Here is a 19757-nt window from a genome sequence, read left to right on the forward strand (position 1 = left end):
TTTCAGCTTAGTGTCGACATTCATGTTTGGATGGGCACACGATGTGCAAGTCGGCGCTGGTGACCAAGATGCAGCACTTGGGAAGAGTTTATATCTGTGCCTTGCATCCTTCTAGCTGAGCCCCTTTTAAAATTGGGAGCTGTTAAATTGGCATCGCCTCACTTTAGCTTAGCCCTGATCGGATACGGCTCTGTCTAGCATTCCTAGGAATCAATAGTCGGCGGGAGCTGAGAAGCCGGATCCACGCTAGTGGTCTAGACTACGCCAGAACAGCTCGTTCAGGCAATGACAAGATCAGCCAAGTGTCTCGCTTGACGATCAGTCAGGCAGACTCGCAACAGTCACACATAAATCGATTTAAGAGCCAGACATTTTGTTCGGGTCATACGCCACCACGCCGATCATTGTTAATGAGATGAGTGATCGGGTTCAAGTTTTTCATTGTTACCACGCCACTGGTTGGTCGCATCGAGACATTCACATGAGACTGGGAAACCCAGGCTGCTAACGGGCCTTATTCGGCGATCCGACAATCATAACGTTGTTTGCTTTAGTAACGTTGGCGGGCGGTTTATAGTTGATGCTGATTGGCGGTGGGTTTTATGGATTTTGACCTTTGCTTTCTCAGAGGTAGGATTCCCCGGAAATCATGTCATTATGCGCGCTACAGACTACAACACACAAGCAACTATAAAGATCAAGAAGAGTCTAGCTATATTTAGGATAAACGGGCTCGCGGAACCCTGGTTGTAGTAACCTGGTTCCAGAAACGGAGGCTCCGTGTCGATTTCCCTGTGGAAACCAGTGTGAGAAGGACACCTCGGAGTTGGAGAATGCGTTGAGGTAATGTTCCCTCCATAATAAGCCTGCGTTGCGCGTGTGGATCGCTGGAGCTGTTCGGTGGCTGAGCCGATTTGTTGGTGTGGCTGGTTAAGTCAAGCTCCAGGGTGGCTCCCCACCTTTTGGGCCAAGCCCCACGTTGTCTTCTTTACATTGGTTCCGCGGTACCCCTGTCGCAAAGGCTTATTTGGAACGCAAGGGGTCCTCAAGTGGCCACGACATTCACGTCGCAAGTCCTTTTTTTCCCAACCCTGCCCGGCGCGGATCGACTTTTCTTGTTCCCCTTCTTTTCTCGCATTGGTCCATTGGCTCTGCACTCGGAGTCTCTGGCAAATCGTGTCTTCAACAGCTGGCTTCCTGATCCAGCGTTCGCTTGTTGCTGCCGCCGCAGTATCTTGCGACCTCCGTCAACCTCCTCGTTGACCTCCTAGTCGATACGCTTCCGACCACCTGTCATCGCGCCGCTCGACGTATCATGCAAAGATGAAGATCTCCTACCTTTCCGTTGGGCTTCTGGCCGTGCTGAGCCCCCTGACGGCAGCATGGAGCAAAGAAGGTTTGTCAAACCCAACAGCAGGACTGCCGCCGCATCGCTGACATTTACCTGCTACCAGATCGTGAAATCTTCCGCATTAGAGATGAGATCATGGCCTACGAGACGGACCCGTCTGTCACCTTTTACGACATCATTGGCGTTGTTCCCTCTGCCACCCAGGATGACATCACCAAGGCGTACCGCAAGATGACCCGCTCCCTCCATCCCGACAAGGTCAAGCAGAAGCTCAAGAACGAGAAGGTCAAGAATGAGAAGAACTCGGGCGTCAACATCAAGCCTCCTACTCCTGCCCAGATCAAGACTGCTGTCAAGAAGGCCAGTGAGGCCCAGGCTCGCCTCGGCCTCATTGTCAACATCCTCCGCGGCCCTGAGCGCGACCGCTACGACCATTTCCTGAACAATGGCTTCCCCCGCTGGAAGGGCACCGACTACTACTACAACCGATACCGCCCTGGTCTGGGAACGGTCCTCACCGGCCTGTTCCTCGTTCTTGGCGGAGGCGTCCACTACCTGATCATGTACATGAGCTGGAGGCGCCAGCAGGAGTTTGTCCAGCGCTACATCAAGTTCGCCAGGGATACCGCCTGGGGCAATGGTCTCAACATGCCGATCCTTGAGACTGCGCCTACGCCGCCTCCCGCGCCGGCTTCTGACGAAGACGAAGGCCCCCCTCAGCCCATGAACCGGAGACAGCGAAGAATGCAGGAGAAGGAGACTAAGCGCGAGGGCTCAAAGCCCGCCGGAAAGAAGGTCCGCAAGGCCCAGACCCCCGCGAAGGACACCTCAGCTTCACCCGCTGCGCCATCTGGTGCGCGCAAGAGGGTCGTCGCTGAGAATGGCAAGATCCTCATTGTTGACTCCCTGGGAGATGTGTACCTTGAGCAGGAGGATGAAGAAGGAATTGTCAATGAGTTCCTCCTTGATGTAAGTCCCCACTCTCCACTCTCATTTGTATGTGACTAGAGTGCTAATATCATACAGCCCAATGAGATTGCCAAGCCCACCTTCACCGACACCGCTGTCTTTCGCACTCCCATCTGGCTTTTCAACTTGACTGCCGGTCGTTTCATCCCCAAGAAGCCTGCCGACCTCGAGATCGAGGTCGAGCTCGATGACGATGAATCGGATGTGCCCCAGCGCACCCCGAGCACCGACTCCGCAGGCGAGGACTTTGAGATCCTCGACAAGAGCACCGACTCGTTGAACAAGGCCAAGGCCTCGGGCGCCCAGCAGGGAGCCAAGGCCAACAAGAGAAAGGGGAGAAAGAAGTAAACGGGACGGATCGCGCTTGGTTGCTTGATCCGTAGATAGCCGCCGTACTAAAATGTTGCGATGAAAATAGAACGGCATGCTAGGTGGCTCCCTTATGGCCTCTGATGCTAATGTTTTGCGCCTCGAGGAAGCAAATTTTGCGTAGTTCTAACTTAGAATATGTTGTCCTCAACGACCCTTGTGAATATAAAGACCGATCCGCCCTTTTCTTGACATTGTGCTCAAGCTGTTTTTTTCTTTTCTTTTTAGTTTCTTAGTTGGCAAACAATGCTTGTTTGCGTGAATGCTAGTGTTTCTGATTTTCTCAATTGCTGGAGTGATTTAACACTTCTGGTTCATGGTTCCCATTTAGCTGGCGCCTGGTGTCGCTCGACTCCCGGTTCCTCAGAGCTGGATTAAAGCAGGGCGCGTGACAAGGACGCTAGGAATTGGGCACCGAATATCTGAGCTGTTGGTGGCTGTTGCAGTGCATTTTGTTCACGAACAAAGAACCCATGATTGTGCTGGGGCTAGATTCTTGAACAGACTAGATTGGGAAGTTCTGTTCAGTTCTACTGCGATCCCATTCCTTTCAGAACCGTGGCCTTGTTCAACAGAAGGCGAAATCATGGACAGGACAGCGATGGAACAACTGAACACCAAGCTAACCAGTGTTGCGTGGGGTGAGGGTCGTCCCAGCTCTATCTGTACAGTTGAATGAGTTGGGACAGGACTGACAGCATTGGTGTTTTCAATTTACATGTGCTCGTAGGGAGATGTACGAGAGATCTGTTGTCCATAAATCGTTGTTCCAAGCTAGTCTGACGCTTGGATAACTTATAAACATAGCCAGAACTTCGTACAAGAGCACACAACCGCCTGGCTGCGTCGCCACTGAACCATAAACAAAACCCTGCCAAGAGCAGCTGTCAGACTTCGATTTGAGAAGACGGACACCATGTGTATCTCTATTACCGTTGGACACACCTGCTGGAAAGCTGCATGCCGCAAGGTGTTGGAACCGACCGGTAAGATGTACGTGTGTAAAGTAGCAGATGAGTCGGGAGACTGTTGTCGAGGAATATATCCACTGTCCATGGAATCTCCGAAAAAGCGGCTCTGTCGCAAGTGCGTCGCAGCTGACCAGGCGACCAACCAGTCGGAGGATACCCAGGGCATCGTGAGAACTGCCTTCGATCTTGAGAGGAGGAAGGGTAAACGTTGGTGAAGGGAAAATTCCAAAGAGGTTCTCGTTTAGACCATGCTCTGGATTCCTTACGAGAGGTGCATATTAATATCAGTTTTTATTATCATTTTTATACAAAATTCTAGCTCTTGATTGTATTTGCTACTCATAACGCGAAGACCTGTTACATTAGTTATATACTAGAGTTAAACAGTGCCCTGAGACGTCCGCCCGGGGAAAGATGTGATCCGACATGATCCTTGAACCAATATTGTCATTACCGATTTGTCTTGTTCTTCTTGGCCGTTGAAATTTTGAAGTGTTTCTTGTAAATTGTAGTAACTCATCAATGCCCAGCCTGTTGGTTATAGACGGGCGAAATAGGGGTAGGTGTTGTTGTAGGTAACTCGGTCATCTTGGGTTGTCCCATGGGAGTATACTGATATTGATGTACTGGCGGATGACCCTGGGCATAGACGGGCTGGTAGGCCTGGGCCATGGGGAAGTTGGCAGGGTACATGGCGGCGCCTGTGGGAGCCTGGACGTAAACGATTTGGGGAGCTTGGTTGCGGTTGCGGACACTGGTTTCGTAACAACCCATGATGAACAAGATCATGTGGAGGAGACTAAAGAGAAGCAGCGCGTCAGCAGCGTCAGGGAGGCAGAGATACTTGTAAAGGCCTACATCTCTATGATGCCAATGCCAAAGATGGCACGGTAGTTCGTGAAGGCAGTATAGTAGGTGTAGTAATACCCATCCGCAATGCCAGTCCAGATGGCGAAGATGACAATGGCGACGAGATAGCCGAGCCACAGAATCAGATCGACGCCCACGACGGCCCCGGGATGGATACCGCGATGGCCTCTGCGCACACAGAGGCAGATGCTCTCAGAAAAGTTCCAAATGAAGGCGACGCCGGCCTGTATAGTGTTAGGAATCTAGAAAAGCGAATAGGTAATCGGAGGCTGGACAACATACAGGCGGAACAAGTGTGACGAGAGGGAAAAGGCTCCACTCCACGGCGACGGAGGCGGCGACGCCTATTATGACGATGCAGAAGATGATTGAAATGATGCGCAGGGTCAGCTTTGTCGACCACATTCCCCTTGAAGAGACATGGGGAGGCGGAGGTTTGCCCTGGTATTGCTGCGGCTGGATTGGTTGATACTGCGGTTGTTGAGATTGAGATTGTTGATACTGCGGCACATGTTGTTGCTGCTGGGGTGGGAGCTGCTGTTGCTGGGGTTGAAGTGGTTGGGTCATTGTGATGAAGCCGTCGACACGCCGAGGGCTGGATATCGACAAGTCACTCGAAGGGCAGGTCCAAAGAGCAAACAGAAGGGAAGAAAAAGAAGCCGTTCTCGTGTTGCAGGGAGGAAATACGAAAATTACAACAGGAAATCAGAGTGAAACTGGGGTACAAGGCGCGGCAAAGGGTCACATTTCGTTAATTGCAGGCACATCGAATCTCGTCCCCCCACCAGGGCCACCACTAACACGCTTCTAGGAGGCGATCCCCTGTCTTGGTGGCACGCTGGTGGACCAACGGACTAGGGCTTGGCTTCAGCTTGGGAGGCTGAGGCGGAGGCGCAGGGCGTGACCCTGCTAATAGGACTCTAGGGGACGCTTGAGACGATCTTGGCGGGTGAAACGAGGCGATGTGATTCGGTGAGACGCGTCGGGATCGTGAGTTGGTTGTTGGTTGTGTAGTGGTTGCCGCGAGTGGCGTGAGGTCCAAGCACGCTTTGATTGAGAAGGGCAATTAGTTGTACAGTAAAGGGGGAAAAAGCAAGGCTGAGCGAGTAAGTCCCTATTAGAGGAGAGACATGCGATGTTGGTCTGGAGTCTGGGCTCTCTTATTGATTCACTTTGATGACGCTTTGGACCCGCTGCGTTTCTCGACTCAGGTTCCAAATCAAGTCCCCTGTGACTGACTCTACTAACTTATCCCGCAGGGCTGGATCTGATTTCCCCAGGGGGCTGTGTTATTAAATTTAGTTAAGGTTAATGCTTGCTGAACATCCTGGACAGACCACATTTCGGATTAACGACGCATTTCATTGCTCCCTCATTGCAGCGCGGAACAATTATCGCCCAGCTTACCGAGTACTGCACTCCATTTATCAACGTCGCATCCACCCTCCAAGACAAGACAAGACACGCGCCACCCATGAAACCCTTGAGACCGCCTTTGAGATACTAAGTCTACGACGCTATTGGGCGCCACTAAAGTGGGAACGACTTCGGTGTTGGTTCGGCAGAGAGAGAGAATCTCCACCAACCCGACAGCATGTTCGGTGGCCGATGCGATATTCATATTCGGGCGCGAACGGCTCTGACTACATGACAGCCATCCATCTGTTTTTTATACTAGTCTTTATTAACTCAAGGTTCTCACACCGGGCTTACCAAACCGCGCGGATGTGGATGCATCGCATAGCCTAACATCTCTCATCAGCCAACTGCTCCATCTCTATTTGGCCACACCGTAATTCTCTCCTCCACAACACACTCACACAACTCATATCTCATTGGATGCCATATTCCCCGGCCTCGCACTCTTCTCCGCCAGGCTTTGTCCCCGCCATGTCCCGCGCCGGTACATCGTGTCCGTGGAATTCCCGGTCATCTCCGGGCCAAATCCGACCAACTCCTCCACCTCTTCGGCCCTCAGCAAATGGATGGAGCCGCTTATTTGCAGCTCTGCATGTAGCGTTGACTTGATCCACCAATAATACTAGGCATCGTCTATCAATCTCCATTATCCCCGGCTCCGAACTCCGGAGTATCGGAATCGATGTTGCAATTCCGACACTCTGCTTGCTAATCCAAAAAACCACCCCAAAATGAGAGGCCTGGTCTGTAGATCGCACGTGAATGAAGACTCTTCTCACCGATCGCGTCATCACGTATTGTTGACTATTGCTATCGTCGTCTTTCCCTTGCGTACAGCTGCTAAACCTGTCTATTGGTCGTCGCGGTCAATGTATTGTTGCCGGGTACTCGATTCCTCCATCTCCCATCTCCAGCCAACCTCGGCCCAACATCGAAAGCCATGACGTCTTCCGCTTCTAATCCCGAAAAGTCGCCAGCCTCCAATGTCGAAAACGTCAAAGTTGAAGACTTCAAAACGCCGTCGAACAGCCAAGACTCCATCGAGCAGGATACCTTGACTCACAACTCCGACAACTCACCTACCTCGGGCGATGAGGCCGACTGCAGTGCTCCGCCTGTCCCCTCCAAGTATGAATCCAGCTGGATCCGTAGGGTGCTGACACCTAAAAACTGTCGATGGGATGTCAACTCTCCGCCGGCCCTCACAGTGTCCCAGTGTGTTCTCTATGCCATGGTTGGTTTCAATCTCTTGTCTCATGTCTCATGTCTCAAGTCTCAAGTCTTAATCACTCTCGGCCTAACTCAAAATGTTTCATCCCGCTAGGCCTCAACCTTCACAGTCGCCAATCTCTACTACAACCAGCCAATTCTTAATAAAGTGGCTTCAACCTTTAATGTCACTTACGAAGAGTCTTCTCAAGTTGCAACTTTGATGCAAGCTGGTTATGCTGCGGGCCTCGTCTTCGTCCTTCCCCTGGGTGACATGTTGGAAAGGCGACCGTTTATCATCTCTCTCATCGTCGCAACGGCTACATTGGTCAGCTAAACTCATCCTCTTAATCAACAGTCCAAATTTGTCCCTAACATTTGAGTCTAGTGGATTGGTCTCTGCGTGACCAATAGCTTTACCGCCTTTCGAGCATTATCCTTCATCTGCGGAGTTACCACCGTAACACCGCAGCTGATGATTCCCTTGGTCGGGGACTTCTCTCCTCCCCATCGCAAATCGTCTTTGTTGTCTATCGTCGTGTCTGGGTTGATTCTTGGCATGCTAGTCGCCAGGGTCCTTTCCGGCGTCGTTGCAAACTTCACGAGCTGGAGGAACATTTACTGGTTCGCCTGCGGCGCACAGTATCTGCTTGCGTTGACACTTTTCAGCTTCATGCCCGACTATCCTTCGACAAATCCCGATGGCCTCAACTATTTCCGAGCACTCTGGTCAATTCCTTACATGATGCTCACGGAGCCGGTGCTCATCCAGGCGTGCCTGATTGCCTTTTGCCTCTCGTGTATCTTCACCTCCTTTTGGACCACGTTGACCTTTCTCCTCGCCTCCCCGCCTTATGACTACTCATCTCTACAGATTGGATTATTCTCATTCACTGCTGTTGCTACAATCGTCATGATCCCCTTCATCGGAAGGATTATCGACCGCTTCGTGCCGCTTCTGTCGACATTGACCGGTCAAGCTATAGCCTTGACTGGCACAATCATTGGAACATTTATTAGCACTTTTACAATAGCAGGGCCAATTATACAAGCCATCGGAATTGACATCGGCGTACAAACAGCGCAGGTTGCAAACCGAGCTGCCATTTTCAACATCAACCCCAAGGCGAGGAACCGAGTCAACACCGCATATATGGCTTGCGCCTTTCTAGGTCAATTGACAGGCACGGCAGTGGGAAACAGACTCTATGCCCAGGGAGGTTGGAGGCATAGCGGGGGATGCAGCAGTACGTGGAAATAACATCCATCTTTTCAGCTTCAGTTTCACTAACATTTACTAGTTGGATTTGTTTGTGCAGGCATGATATTCGCCCTGGCGAGAGGCCCTAGAGAGACAGGCTGGGTCGGATGGAAAGGAGGTTGGAGCCCACGGAAAGACTCGCCCGCCCCTCCGGTTCAGCAAAATCTGGAATCAGGGACACAGCCCAAGGAAAACAATTAATATAGAATCAAGAGCACATGATTTTTGGAAAAGCCGATTTATGAAATATAGGTCTTTTGTGCCGATTACCGCCCGAGGTACATGGTGGCATAGAGAAGCATCAGATGACGGCAAAGGGACGGGACAACGACGTTTCAATTTTTCATCACTTATTATACATAATTATCCTGACGATATTGAGTAAAGCTAAACTAAAAAAAAAAAACCAAATACATGATTATCTAAATATGAGGGTATTGCAAAATAAGCCACCCGGACCTGGTGCTTTCAAGGGCCACCAAGAAATAGTTTCCATTCCTTCTCTGTGATATCCACCTCCAACATCGGACCCTCCAGTTGCGGAAAGGGATCCAAGAAGTCTGGTCCATTTTTGTCGTTGCAATCTAGGCCAGCAAAGTTATTGAGCTCTTTCTTACTCAGTTCCTGGTCTGCGAGTGTTTGGGCCTTCTTTTGGCTCTGGATAAGAAGATTGCTCAGGCGGGTTTCTGTGCCTCGACTAGCCTCTGGAGGAGTGTTTCTAGGTCCCCTTTGGCCACCGAGGCTAACTTCTGGAGCTCTAGAGAGCACATGCTCTAGGTTGCCCCGGGGGATGGATTTGGTTGACGAGATGATCTTTAAAAGGGACTCGGTGCGTCCCTTCATCTCCTCCCTAATACTGATAACCTTAGAGGGCTTGGTAGGACCCTCCTCTGGCTTCTGGATGGTATACCCCGGCTTTCGCTGTCTTTGGCAAACTTTTTGGCGGAGAGATTTCACATGCTCTGACTGAATCGGTGGTTCTACTTCCAGACTGTTCAAGTAGCCGTCAGGATCATCTCGGCGCCACTCTGTCATGCTCTGGGCACTTGGGAGGTCCCGATTCTTCCCTATCTTTTCAGTCCAATAAGTGAAGTCATCTCCTAGACCGATTTTAACGAGCAGTGTTCGGAGGATATCCGAGTCGTAGAGTTCTGGGCTTCTGCACTTCATCAAGATGGAGATGAGCTCCTGCCACGCCTCTGGTGCTGCTTGGTCGGCGAACTGGAAGAGAGCGACCAGAAGCTGGCCGAACCGGAGAATCAGGTCGGGATCCAGACTACCCTCGAGATGGCGAAACTCGACAGCACCTGTGAAGTACCCAGGGACGGGAGTCTCTTTGACGCGGAGGATACTGACGCAGCTTCTGGCTCCGGCATGGATAATGAGGTCTTCGAGGTCTCTCTTACTGGGTGCATTCCAGAGCTTCTTCAGGATGCCCTGATCGCTAGACGACAGTGTATCAACGGGAAAGTGGTCAACAAAGTCCTGAGTCGCAGTGCAGTTTTCCCAATTTGGGTCATAGTAACCAACCAGCCCGACACCTTCACACTCCCGCAAGGGACGGCTGAACCCATAATTATTCCCTCGATCCGGGCGACAGAGGCTGAAGATAACAGGGTCAGCACAATACATGAGACAGACCAGCTTGCGGTAAAAGTGCAATGGCATGGGGTCTGTCCCTTTACCAACGCTGACGTGAACTCCGCATCTCTGATCGACGACGAGCCTCATGGTGCGCCGCAGACCAGCAAGGATATCGAGTATCGATTCCCAACACTCAGGCGTGTCTCTCAGGATGGGACTGACCAGCTCCATGCCGTTGAGACCCGCGTAGCCTTTCCAGTTCTCGGAATTTCCAAGCGAACCGTCCTCCTTGACGCCCCAGGCCTGCCACTCAGCCTCATACTCGGGGTCACAGAAAGAGCCGCCTTCCTCTGCAAACATCTTCTTCCGGGCGGTGATGGGATCTATCCCGGAGTACTGTGTATTTGTACCAGGGTTATAGAAAAAGACACCCAGGTTCTTTTTCACCATCTGGATAACTGACTGGGATCGCGTCTCGAACGTAAGACCGCAAGCGTAGTCTCGGCCATCCTCCGGGTCAGGGTCGTGCCCCCGTTTGGCAGCATTCCCCCAACGGTCGTGGAATTTCTGTTTTTCTTCCTCAGATCCAAACCAATGTTCAGATTGACTCTCGGTGATTATTGAAACCCTCTCCTCCTCAGTCGGGCCAGATGAAGGGGTTTGCATCTCCAGTTCGACGCCTATGGTGTAACAGCCATTGTCTGTGAGTTTAGCTGACTTGTCCCATTTATCAAGTTGCTTGCCGAGGTTGTTTAGATACGACTTGTTTGTTTCTTGCTCCATGCATAATGGGAATGTAGCCGGCTTGACAATGGGCTCTGAATTATGCCCTGGAACTCCTTTCTTCAGCTTCGGCCATGTGGCAAAGTCGGGAATTTCCATTGCTGGCGAACTCCGCTGATAGTATTTTGCCACATCTTCCAAACTACACGTGGCAAGAAAATCGAAAAGAGATACTGTTTGTTGTTGCACATCGCGTTGCAGGATTCTTAAATCATCGTGGACAAGTGCTCGGGGCTTTTCAATACCCGCCGAGACTAGAAACGCGCAGACACAAGCCCAATGAGAAATCGCGTCAAGGTCGAGGGTTCCACAGTGCTGGTTGAACCCAACCATACCTCTGTCGCCATCCTTCAGTCCTTGAAAGTCATACGCGGGCCTAGGCTGTCGGCGATCTCCGTCATGTATGATGGGAATCAGGTCGAGAAGATGAACGAGTTCCGAAAAATCTTTGGCGTTTTCGATTCTGTTCAATCCATGGCGGAACTTGGGTGCGCTCAGTTGACCCGGGTGCGTGATAAGGCTCAATGGTTGTCTGTCGGGTGAGATACGATTGTCCCATGGGTCTGGCACTCTGTCCGCAGAGGCAAGTTCCACACGCACGTCGACGTGTCTCTGATTTCTTGCGACGTTACTGAACTGTAGACCCAAGGCCCGAAGTGAGCCGGGTCCGCAATGAGGGGGGTGGATTGTACTTAGAATAGGGTCTGCCGTCCAGAGAATCGATGAGATGGTTTTCAGCCCTTCCAAATCCAGCTTTCCCCTTGTCGGCCTGACTAAGACTCCCAGGTGCGTATCGGCGTTGGCAATGGCGATGAACTTTTTGGTCAGAACCTCAATGACCTCGGGAAGACCTTCGAAAAGAGAAGAGCCGGGCGTATAAACAGGTGACGTGATCTTCACACCAACCCAGCTGTACTCCGAGGCTTGATGTTCGCTGATGTCCTCGTCGTAAGAAACCATCCACATATCGTCAGTGTTGGTTGCGGACTCCTTTCCTGGTTCCACCCGCGGACCTGAATTCAATGTGGGACCATCGGGCATTGTCCAGTTCGTTGTCAGTCCTGCTTCATGCATCGATTGTGCGACAAGAAACAGAACCCACCCCTTGTAACTACCATTGGAAATCGGGTTACCCTGGGGGTCTCGGAGCTCTGGTGGAACGCAACTGAAGCCCTCCGGAGGGGCTTTGATCGAGCGTCCGTCGCGGTGAAGGAATGTTTCGGGTTCGAGGAAACCCCAGGAGTTATAGTCTCCGGTGGTTGCGAGCAGCACACGAAGCTCGACCCGAAATTCGACATTGTTCGGAAAATATCTGACCGCAGACATGGTGATTTTGACTCAATTGATACAATTGAGAGTTTTGGTATGGCAGCTCCTGGCTGGGCCCTACTGTCCACTTGTTGATGTATCTGAACCGTAGAGTTGTTGTTAGTGAATGATGAGATCGTGGGGATTGTGAAATGTGGTGATAATCTTGCAATGAATTGGGATTTTGATGTGTGCAATCCCTCGTATGCTATGCGGAAGGATGCCTTTTTATGTCGGTTGAGTTTGGATCATAGAGCTTTACCATAGAACAAGCAGCGACAATGAGATCCTGTCATGGCGAACAAAACCGCAGTTTTCGCTGGTTGAGGACAAATGCCTTTGTAAGAGCCTGACATTGCCTATGTTCTGACAAAGAGGTCTGAACAGCCTGCGTTACCTTGTTGCGCTCTTTCAGCCATGGACATGGATTTTCAGTCGTGTTCCTCCTCCGTTAGGCCCGGGCATCCCTCCATTTCCGAGTCTACGTATGCCATCTTGCACCAAAAGCAGTATCTATACTTTCCCCGGAGGTACTCCAGCACCCGTTTCAATCGCTCCTCAATCTCCAATGCGTTGAACTCGTCCAACTCCTCATCCTCCTCGTCTAGATCCTCAGCCGTCGCAAATATCGTATGTCCCTTACCCAGGGCCTTCTTGTCGTCTTCATCCTCATTGTCATCCTCATACGTAGGAAGCCGGGAGAGTGACTGTTCGAGGTCATACCGCATCCGTCGGTCGCGTTCTTTTTCCTCACGGTGCCGGGCGAGGCTTCGGTACAGCACGGGGATAGACTTGAGGGGGCGAGATGATATTGAGCGCGGCTTCTTTGTTGACTCGGCATCCTCGGGTGAGGCGTCATCCGGGTTGGTGTCTTGAATGTTGGGTTGTTCCTCGTCCATGCCTTCGGCAACGCGTTGCGCCGCCCAGAATTGTTTCTCCAAGCGTGCCTCCTCCCGCTCTCTCCTTACGCGCTCGCGATATTCATCTGGATCCAGCTTGGCCATCTTCACATCTCTCTCTTTGGCCGCTTCCCGCATCTTCCTCTTCTTTTCATTCTCCAAGCCAATGCCGCTACGGTCCTCCTTGACGCTGACCTTTATCGGCTCTGCCCTGCCCTGGGCCTGACCGTCCTCCATCTTTTTTCCAAGGCCCCCGCCCGTGAAGCCCATCTTAGCCATCATGGCGAGGCCCTTGCTCTTCTTCGCCCGTGGGTCGTCCAGCATGGATGTCGACAGCGCTTTCTCACGCGCGGCTTCTTCCTCCTCGGCGATCTGAGCTTTGGATTTGATGATGCCTCTGGCGCGGGACTCCCTTTTTAATCGTTGTGTGCGCTGAAAGGACGACTCTTTGATGGGCGCAGGGTCGTCAAAGGTCATATTCATGTAGTCGTCATCGTCGTCGTCTGGTGCACTTGCACCGTTCTGTTGCGACGCGCTCATGATGTAAAGGTGTCCCAAGAGCCGTGAGGCGAACGTGGGCCGATGAAGAAAGCGATATTGGAGACCTGCCACAGGTCGGGAACTGAAGCAAAGTGGCAATGTCGATTGTTGGAGATCTGTTAGATGAAGAGTTTGAGCCGTACTTCGGGCTGACCTTCAGTGAGAGCCGCTGTATTACAGAAGGCTTCGCGGATTTTTCAGGCAGAATTGATTCTCTGCCCCTGCTTTCTAATTGGCATGAGAGTACAGTGGGATGGTAAAATGTACACCGTATTTTGATAGAATTATAGTGGATTATGGGACCCACAGGGTACTGTTACTGAGCTGACTGTACAGTGCGAGTGCCGTCAACAACTGACGAGGTTACCACAACACATTCAAGTACGTAGAGACGTTCCAGTATTAAAAGAATTCATTCACCAAGCAGGGATTACCTTCGCAGCAAACACAGTTGGGACAGTAGATGGGACAGCAGATTGGACATGGAAACAAAATGTTCTGGTATTATGTGCACCGGATATCCTTCTTCTACCTGTTGTTCTTTCTCTTCCGCGCCGCTTTTTCCCTCTCGTACGCGTTCGACTCGCGTCCCTCTTCGCTCTGGATCTCGGCCACAAGCCTCTTGTACTTCTTCTCGTACGCCTCGTCCTTGGCCTTCTTCATGCGCAGCTTCTCTCTCGCCATAAAGTTGGCGTCCTTCCGCAGCTCTCTCATCGCGCCCTTGCGCTCCTTCTTGTGCTCGGCCTTCAGCTTGGCAAGCTCGGCACGCTCGCGATCTGGGTCGTAGTGCTTATCGGGATCGAATGTCTCCTCGAACTTGGGCACGAATGTCTTGATTGCTAGTGCTTTGTGATGGTGTAGCTCTAGGTTACGACGAGAGAGTTGGGCCACCTTGAGCATGCGCTCAAACTTTGTTTGAAGCTTCTCAACCCGTTCAACCAGAGCAGGGGGCAGATGAGACCGGCATCCCTTGCTGCTGAGATGTCTCAAGACGATGGCTCCCTGTGAAAAAGTGTCGAGGAAGGAGCTCTTTCCAGTCCACGTATCCGCAGCGGCCTCGAGGGTTTGAACGGTCGTGTCCAGGATAGATACTTTAAGTACCTTGGCTTGTGTGCCCGTAACCTCAATACCTCGGCAATCGGAGAAGTTCAGCTTCCTTAGAAGAGTCTTCTTGCAAGATTCGGCCCGAACACTGCTGGGAGCGCTGTGAATGGGGAAGCTTCCCTGCTTTTGCGATGCCGCGACCGGGGAGAGGGCACAGAGAGTGTTCAAGCAGAAGTTGATGACCTCTGGGACATATCTCTTGGCCAGCTTCTGATAGCTGACCGCAAGGATCGACAGGTAGGTGCCAATCGCAAAGTCAGACAGCTGCTGTGGGACTTTTTGTCCGAGGTAACGCGCAATTGTCAACATGGCAGGTGTGACAACCTGGTGGAAGTGATCAGACGTAGGGAAGACGGAGCCGACAGCTGCGAGGAGGATCAAATCTCCAGGTTGCAGGGCAAGGGAGCGTGAGTTGGCCATCTCCTCCATGTTATGGCGGAATTGCTTGCTGATCTCAACTGGAAACATCTTGGCCAGAGAGTGGATATGACGAACGAGACTCTCCAGTACGGAAAACGATGGGGATTTCGCAGGATCCCAAGGAGAGGCGATAAAGTCGACTAGAGCTGCAGAGAAGTTTGCGAGCCGTTCCTTGTTCCTGCTGTCAAGCTTGGGGTGGTAGAGCGCACGAATTCGTTGAACGATGGTGGGGATGGTCTTTGGAGGATAGGGTGCTGTGACGGACAGGAACTCTTCGCAGGACTGGGGGCAAGGAAAGGTGTACGGTAATCCTTGATCGTCTCCCTTTTGAATTGCCGAAGCCTTTGTCGATGAATCTGCCTCGAAAACGGGATTTCTGGCCTCCTCTTCGTTGAGCAGGCCTTTGGTGAAGTCGTCCTCCTCATCAGAGCCATCACCATCGGAATCGTCGTCGCTTTCGAGAAGCTCCAGATCAGAACCACTTGCCACAAGGTCATCATCGATGAGAAAGTCATCCTCATCGTCAAACCCGAGCTCGGCTGCAGTTGGCCGAGATTTGAGACCGCTTCCCAGGCCAAAATCTTCGTCGTCTTCGCCCATATCCATGAAGAAATCGTCTTCCTTCGGAGCACCCTTCTCCGATTTGGCATCGTCCTCGCTGTCTGTCACCTCATCGCCTCTCATACGTCGTTGTCGTTTATCCTCAAGCTCCTTCAGCCTCTGGGACTCCTCTTCAACCTTTTCCTCGTCCGTCTTTGTACGGTCGGCAGGCTGAGCTCTCTTGTCCTGAGCTAGCTTCTTGACCTGGAGATCAAAGTCCCGCTCGAAAGCGCCTCGCTCTACACCTGCAATGGTGGCGATTGGTGCATCCTCGGGGGCTTGGGGCTTGGGGCGTTGTGGACCTTGGGAGAGAAGCCAATGGATGTTCGGTAGCTCCTTGTCGAGTTGTGCTCGAACGTCATCGTCTTCCTCCTTGGCAGCCTGACGTTCGTACTTGTGCAGCTTGGACTTGGCGATGACCTCTTCCATCACTTCCTTCTTGGTCTTCTTCCGTTCGGGTTCACCGTTCTCGTCTTCCCCATCGCTGCCTGCAGCGGCCAGGGAACGAATACGCTTTAGCCTCTGCATCTCGCGGACGGAGCCATCGCTGTCGTACTCCTCTAGGTCGTCTTCCTTGAAGTCGTCCATTGACTGCATGTCTTTGAATGTCAAGGACTTGCCCATGTGAGTCAAGCTCTCCGAAGGCTCATCATCTTCCAGGTCGAACATGGCACCCTTCTTGTGGCTCTTCTGCTTCTCGCGCGCGAAACGTTCCAGCATCTTCTCCTCGGGGGCCATGGTGGGATCGTTTTCACCGAATCGACGATCGATGATACCGCCCACCTTGTTACGACGCTGCATCTCGACGAGCAGTGTTTCTCGGCGCTGTTGTGCCTATGTTAGCAATGTACCAATGTATCCGAGTTCCTGTCGTTACCCTGGCTTCGCTGGCCGCCTTGGTCTGCCCCGGGCGACCCTTGATTCCACCTGCAATGCCGGCAGCAGTCGGACGGTTGGTAGTAACGTCGAATTTGGGTCCTCGGGCGGCATGCTTCAAGTCGAAAGGGTTGAACTGCTCGCGAATGCCCTCCAGGACCACCCCTCGCTGGAGTCGCTTTTCGTTGCGAGCGCGCTCATCCTGTGCGACGCGTCGCTTCTGCTTCTTGGATTGCTGAGGACCAACAATTCCCTGCTCCCTGAGGGACGCCTTGAGGCGCTTGAGCTGAGAGCCGGCCATCTCAACTTTGGTGGTTGTGGGAGTCTTGCCGTGGACTTTCAAGAATCAGAAGCTGGGAATTTTTTCTCTGAAAATCCTTATCGTTATCGGTTCCGTAATGGGGTGTGGGGCCATTGGCCTTGCATCCGTCACGGCCCCACCCTTGAGAGCCAGCTTCCGAGACATATTCTGGGATGCTGGTCACTGCCCGAAGTGGTTTCTTTTATGAGAAAATATTTTTGAGCTAGTGACAGGAGAACAAAATTAAATTCTCAGACAATGTCTAGACTGAACCCAGTGGAATGTTTTGGAGTCTGATGAGGTTGAGTAACACTGGACCGACTAGAGGGACGTCAACTGTAAATGTTAGAGGCGCTAACCCTGTCTAGTTTCGTCAAGGGCGGTGGGATGTGGCAGAATATGCTCGTCACGTCAGGAGCCTGACAGCTTCCCGCGACGCCGAACGTGGAGCACTACCTTCTTCGCCAGTATCATGACATCAAAAGAACCCCACCAAACAAGATGAGCTGGGCAAGCAGCCTGCTCTCATTTTCTCGCGATGAGCGGGTGGTTCTCGTGACCCTGGGCTTGGCCACCTTTGGCATTGTTAGTACCGTGTTCACTGCGCTCACCATCATCCGCGACGACAACGAGATCCCCCCGGCCCAGCCGAAGACACAGTACATCACCCAAGACACCGAGGACTCATTGCAGCTTGGGACCCTGGAAAAGCTCTTGGACCATCCGAATTATTCCATCCGAGAAATCGCGATTAAGATTCTCTGTGACAGAGCTGTCAACGACCCCGACACCACTCATGGTCTGCTTTACGGCATCACTAGACCAAATTATGATGAACGTATGCAATGCCTCCGAGCATTGGCTCTCCTTACCGGACAGACTATTGGTAAGTTTTGGAAGTGTGATGAGCCATGGCCCAACTAACTTCCTAGGTCTTGATGGACTGGCTAAGTTGAACAACGCCAAAGCGTATTCAGCTCTCGTGAGGTCCCTCGAGCTCAGCTTAACCGACGTCGAACGCCCAAGGCTCACTGATAGCCACTGGGACGAGTACTACCTGCGCGATATGGCCGAGAGGTTCTGTCTCATGTTCATTCTTGAATTAATTAACAAGTACGGCGCTAGCATGCTGGTTAAGGCCCGCTTCGTCGAGAAATGGCTTGCAAAGCAAGATTGGGGCGATGCTTCGGAGGAACGACGTCGCAATTTCAAAAACTACATGCAACTAAAAGGCAATAGAATTGTCGACATTGTGGACAAGATCAGGCTTTCAAAACGGGGTTTGCGAGCACTGGAAAAGGCAGGGCTGATTGACAAGGAAGTTTCAAGACGGCGAATTCGAGAGCTTCCTGACCTCATCATGGAGATTGAGGAGGACATCCAAGGTGGACCACTCGCTGAGCAGCAAGTCCCTCGGACCCGAGAACATTCCGCTGAAGAGCAACGGCTTCGGCGACAACATCGAGAAGCCATGGTTCTCAACGACGGAACCAGACCGCTGGGTCGCGAAGACATAATCGAGAGAGACCACGGCTCGCCAACTTAGTAAGAGGAGCGACTATGACCGAGGATGACAGATTGCAATCGCGATACTGCTCTGAGCACACATCGTGGTTACCTACTCTTAAAATTCGTGCGGCCATGCCTTGTTGGAGTAAACAGGACAAAGCACATGCGCACAGCTGACGGAGGAGGATTAGATTGGGTGGAACTCCATCGCTCGCGGGGCTTGGGGATGCATAGGTTGAAACATCGATGACAAAGCTGCCGAGCGCTATCAAGAGGTCTTATGCAGCGCGGACCATGGTGCATCCAATGACAACGGATTGATCGCCAGCAAGCAAAGAAGTGAGGACCTGAATGCCGATTGGAAAACCTGAGCACAGCGCAGGTAGAAGCGTGGCATTGGTGAATGGCAAAATACTCTAGAAATAAAGCATTAAATCATACGAGAAGCTGGACCCTTAGATTTGGCCTGCCGCTGAAAGTGTATACCCCTATTTATGGAACTCCATGATGATACACGAACCGAGGATGACACTTACTTGCGCAGGGTGAAGGGATCTGACAGGCCCGGGATGTAACGCTACTCAAGCGGGTGGCGGTGGTAATAAGGATGGGTGTCCTTGCGAGGGGGAATCGTGGCAATCGTGGCAATCTTAGAAATGAGTTCTTCCATCGGATCGCGGACATGAGGTGCTTGATTTCCGGATCTCATCCGGACAACGAGGGGGGAATGAATCAACTCGAACGAGACTGACTATCTCTTAGGATTGAGAGCAATTGTTTGGCACATCGGCAATGCGCCACAAACCCCTGCTGTCTCCCGACCTGGGAGGCCTAGACAGCAGCAAAAGATGGGGCCATGCGTCTTACTACCAAAGACGCAGGCTGTAGATTGATTACTGGGCTCTGGTAGGCCACAGCGGCTACCGGACAAGGGCCCACGGGGCGACAGAGTAACGCCAGCGGCAGGACATTCTGTTCGGTGGGCTTGCAGGCCAGGCTAACCGTTAACCAGGGGCCGGCCGGGCGTCCGGGCCATCAACGGTCAATCATGAGGCAGAGAAGCTCTTTGAAGTCCCACGATCCCACAGCGGCGGCGTCAAACCGGGGCGGCGCAGGGAGTTTGGCGGCGGTGGACCGGCCGGGGCGAATGGGACGACGGATTGAGGGTACGGCGGGTGCTCTCGGCGGCGATTGCATCGCAGGCCTGGGTTGTCATTGGAGCCCAGCGGGGAGGTCACCACGCGTGATGCCGCTCGTGCAGCGATGCCACGGCGACAGAGCTGAGGTGCAGGTAAACACAGCTGCAGGTAGATGCATCATGACAACGCAGTGCATGGGCGCCGATGTTTGGCCCCTCAACCGGAAAGCGGGCGAAGTAAATAAAGAGCGACGGCGGCCCGGTTGGAGGGAGCGG

General features: G+C 52.3%; 7 protein-coding genes across 7 annotated transcripts; 3 read left to right on the forward strand and 4 right to left on the reverse strand.

The window, feature by feature from the left end:
- Positions 1–1018: 1018 nt before the first annotated feature.
- BGZ61DRAFT_438589 (uncharacterized protein) lies at positions 1019–2881 on the forward strand. The gene is made up of 3 exons (XM_046244255.1): positions 1019–1396; positions 1455–2320; positions 2378–2881. The coding sequence occupies exons 1-3, from the start codon at positions 1324–1326 to the stop codon at positions 2666–2668; spliced, it is 1230 nt and encodes a 409-aa protein (XP_046112361.1). The 5' UTR covers positions 1019–1323; the 3' UTR covers positions 2669–2881.
- A 1051-nt stretch (positions 2882–3932) lies between these two features.
- On the reverse strand, positions 3933–5218 carry BGZ61DRAFT_582693 (uncharacterized protein). The gene is made up of 3 exons (XM_046256293.1): positions 4813–5218; positions 4519–4754; positions 3933–4459 (listed from the first exon to the last, which is right to left on the reverse strand). The coding sequence occupies exons 1-3, from the start codon at positions 5095–5097 to the stop codon at positions 4180–4182; spliced, it is 801 nt and encodes a 266-aa protein (XP_046112362.1). The 5' UTR covers positions 5098–5218; the 3' UTR covers positions 3933–4179.
- Positions 5219–6675: 1457 nt separating this feature from the next.
- Positions 6676–8834, forward strand: BGZ61DRAFT_438591 (major facilitator superfamily domain-containing protein). The gene is made up of 4 exons (XM_046244256.1): positions 6676–7183; positions 7274–7486; positions 7547–8405; positions 8460–8834. Exons 1-4 carry the CDS (start codon positions 6890–6892, stop codon positions 8618–8620), a joined length of 1527 nt encoding a protein of 508 aa, XP_046112363.1. The 5' UTR covers positions 6676–6889; the 3' UTR covers positions 8621–8834.
- On the reverse strand, positions 8835–11489 carry BGZ61DRAFT_438593 (uncharacterized protein). The gene has a single exon (XM_046244257.1). It carries the CDS (start codon positions 11117–11119, stop codon positions 8888–8890), a length of 2232 nt encoding a protein of 743 aa, XP_046112364.1. The 5' UTR covers positions 11120–11489; the 3' UTR covers positions 8835–8887.
- Positions 11490–12228: 739 nt separating this feature from the next.
- BGZ61DRAFT_438596 (uncharacterized protein) lies at positions 12229–13750 on the reverse strand. Its single transcript, XM_046244258.1, has one exon. The coding sequence runs from the start codon at positions 13531–13533 to the stop codon at positions 12526–12528; it is 1008 nt and encodes a 335-aa protein (XP_046112365.1). The 5' UTR covers positions 13534–13750; the 3' UTR covers positions 12229–12525.
- Positions 13751–14061: 311 nt separating this feature from the next.
- On the reverse strand, positions 14062–16834 carry BGZ61DRAFT_338805 (nucleolar protein 14; the record flags this gene model as incomplete). Its single annotated transcript, XM_046239163.1, has 2 exons — positions 14062–16482; positions 16535–16834. The coding sequence occupies 2 exons, from the start codon at positions 16832–16834 to the stop codon at positions 14062–14064; spliced, it is 2721 nt and encodes a 906-aa protein (XP_046112366.1).
- Positions 16835–17282: 448 nt separating this feature from the next.
- BGZ61DRAFT_408233 (uncharacterized protein) lies at positions 17283–18832 on the forward strand. Its single transcript, XM_046243190.1, has 2 exons — positions 17283–17720; positions 17767–18832. The coding sequence occupies exons 1-2, from the start codon at positions 17336–17338 to the stop codon at positions 18378–18380; spliced, it is 999 nt and encodes a 332-aa protein (XP_046112367.1). The 5' UTR covers positions 17283–17335; the 3' UTR covers positions 18381–18832.
- The last annotated feature ends 925 nt before the right edge of the window (positions 18833–19757 follow it).

Source organism: Ilyonectria robusta, assembly GCF_021365365.1.
Source record: "Ilyonectria robusta strain PMI_751 chromosome Unknown BGZ61scaffold_1, whole genome shotgun sequence".
Taxonomy (NCBI): domain Eukaryota; kingdom Fungi; phylum Ascomycota; class Sordariomycetes; order Hypocreales; family Nectriaceae; genus Ilyonectria; species Ilyonectria robusta.

What these genes read in the sequence shown, in the direction of transcription:
- BGZ61DRAFT_438589 (XM_046244255.1), top strand. Translation starts at nt 1,324, where the DNA reads ATGAAGATCTCCTACCTTTCCGTTGGGCTTCTGGCCGTGCTGAGCCCC. An exon ending in GGCAGCATGGAGCAAAGAAG is followed by an intron (nt 1,397 to 1,454) that starts GTTTGTCAAACC and finishes ACCTGCTACCAG; the next exon opens with ATCGTGAAATCTTCCGCATT. An exon ending in TCAATGAGTTCCTCCTTGAT is followed by an intron (nt 2,321 to 2,377) that starts GTAAGTCCCCAC and finishes AATATCATACAG; the next exon opens with CCCAATGAGATTGCCAAGCC.
- BGZ61DRAFT_582693 (XM_046256293.1), bottom strand. Translation starts at nt 5,097, where the DNA reads ATGACCCAACCACTTCAACCCCAGCAACAGCAGCTCCCACCCCAGCAG. An exon ending in TCGTCACACTTGTTCCGCCT is followed by an intron (nt 4,755 to 4,812) that starts GTATGTTGTCCA and finishes AACACTATACAG; the next exon opens with GCCGGCGTCGCCTTCATTTG. An exon ending in GGCATTGGCATCATAGAGAT is followed by an intron (nt 4,460 to 4,518) that starts GTAGGCCTTTAC and finishes GCTTCTCTTTAG; the next exon opens with TCTCCTCCACATGATCTTGT.
- BGZ61DRAFT_438591 (XM_046244256.1), top strand. Translation starts at nt 6,890, where the DNA reads ATGACGTCTTCCGCTTCTAATCCCGAAAAGTCGCCAGCCTCCAATGTC. An exon ending in TCGTCGCAACGGCTACATTG is followed by an intron (nt 7,487 to 7,546) that starts GTCAGCTAAACT and finishes ATTTGAGTCTAG; the next exon opens with TGGATTGGTCTCTGCGTGAC. An exon ending in GCATAGCGGGGGATGCAGCA is followed by an intron (nt 8,406 to 8,459) that starts GTACGTGGAAAT and finishes AACATTTACTAG; the next exon opens with TTGGATTTGTTTGTGCAGGC.
- BGZ61DRAFT_438593 (XM_046244257.1), bottom strand. Translation starts at nt 11,119, where the DNA reads ATGGTTGGGTTCAACCAGCACTGTGGAACCCTCGACCTTGACGCGATT.
- BGZ61DRAFT_438596 (XM_046244258.1), bottom strand. Translation starts at nt 13,533, where the DNA reads ATGAGCGCGTCGCAACAGAACGGTGCAAGTGCACCAGACGACGACGAT.
- BGZ61DRAFT_408233 (XM_046243190.1), top strand. Translation starts at nt 17,336, where the DNA reads ATGAGCTGGGCAAGCAGCCTGCTCTCATTTTCTCGCGATGAGCGGGTG. An exon ending in CCTTACCGGACAGACTATTG is followed by an intron (nt 17,721 to 17,766) that starts GTAAGTTTTGGA and finishes CTAACTTCCTAG; the next exon opens with GTCTTGATGGACTGGCTAAG.